Genomic DNA, 956 nt, shown 5'->3' with positions numbered 1-956 from the left:
TGAGATGGTGGGAGGAAAGGGAAAATTTAATTCAAGTGAAGGTTTATTTAGACAGGCAATTGCATTTCCGCCCAGGCCCGCGGGGCTGCTCCTCCCGCGCCCCGCCCCTCGCAGCGCCTCAGAGCCGCCGTAGACCTTGGCGGCGAAGGGTCCAGGGCAGGGCAGCGGCGAAGGGTCCAGGGCAGCAGCGAAGGGTTCAGGGCAGCGGTGAAGGGTCCAGGGCAGGGCAGCGGCGAAGGGTCCAGGGCAGCGGTGAAGGGTCCAGGGCAGGGCAGCGGCGAAGGGTCCAGGGCAGGACAGCGGCGAAGGGTTCAGGGCAGCGGCGAAGGGTCCAGGGCAGCGGCGAAGGGTCCAGGGCAGCGGCGAAGGGTCCAGGGCAGCGGCGAAGGGTCCAGGGCAGCGGCGAAGGGTTCAGGGCAGCGGCGAAGGGTCCAGGGCAGCGGCGAAGGGTCCAGGGCAGCGGCGAAGGGTCCAGGGCAGCGGCGAAGGGTCCAGGGCAGCGGCGAAGGGTCCAGGGCAGCGGCGAAGGGTTCAGGGCAGCGGCGAAGGGTCCAGGGCAGCGGCGAAGGGTTCAGGGCAGCGGCGAAGGGTCCAGGGCAGCGGCGAAGGGTCCAGGGCAGCGGCGTAGGGTCCAGGGCAGGGCAGCGGCGAAGGGTCCAGGGCAGCGGCGAAGGGTCCAGAGCAGGGCAGCGGTGAAGGGTCCAGGGCAGCGGTGAAGGGTCCAGGGCAGGGCAGCGGCGAAGGGTCCAGGGCAGCGGTGAAGGGTCCAGGGCAGGGCAGCGGCGAAGGGTCCAGGGCAGGACAGCGGCGAAGGGTCCAGGGCAGCGGCGAAGGGTCCAGGGCAGCGGAGAAGGGTCCAGGGCAGGGCAGCGGCCAAGAGGAAAGGCCATTTCCGAGAATGAATGTCAGGTGCCACGAGGCACGGTTTCTCTACGCTGTTTATAGTATCCGTGGGA

General features: G+C 69.4%; 1 protein-coding gene across 1 annotated transcript; it reads right to left on the bottom strand.

The window, feature by feature from the left end:
• Positions 1–311: 311 nt before the first annotated feature.
• LOC119593289 (foot protein 1 variant 1-like) lies at positions 312–890 on the bottom strand. Its single transcript, XM_037942218.1, has one exon. It carries the CDS (start codon positions 888–890, stop codon positions 312–314), a length of 579 nt encoding a protein of 192 aa, XP_037798146.1.
• Between the last annotated feature and the right edge of the window lie 66 nt (positions 891–956).

The sequence above is a fragment of the Penaeus monodon genome, chromosome 32, assembly GCF_015228065.2.
Source record: "Penaeus monodon isolate SGIC_2016 chromosome 32, NSTDA_Pmon_1, whole genome shotgun sequence".
NCBI lineage: Eukaryota > Metazoa > Arthropoda > Malacostraca > Decapoda > Penaeidae > Penaeus > Penaeus monodon.
Note: the sequence above shows the minus strand (reverse complement) of the source record. Positions and strands in the feature narration are given on the sequence as shown.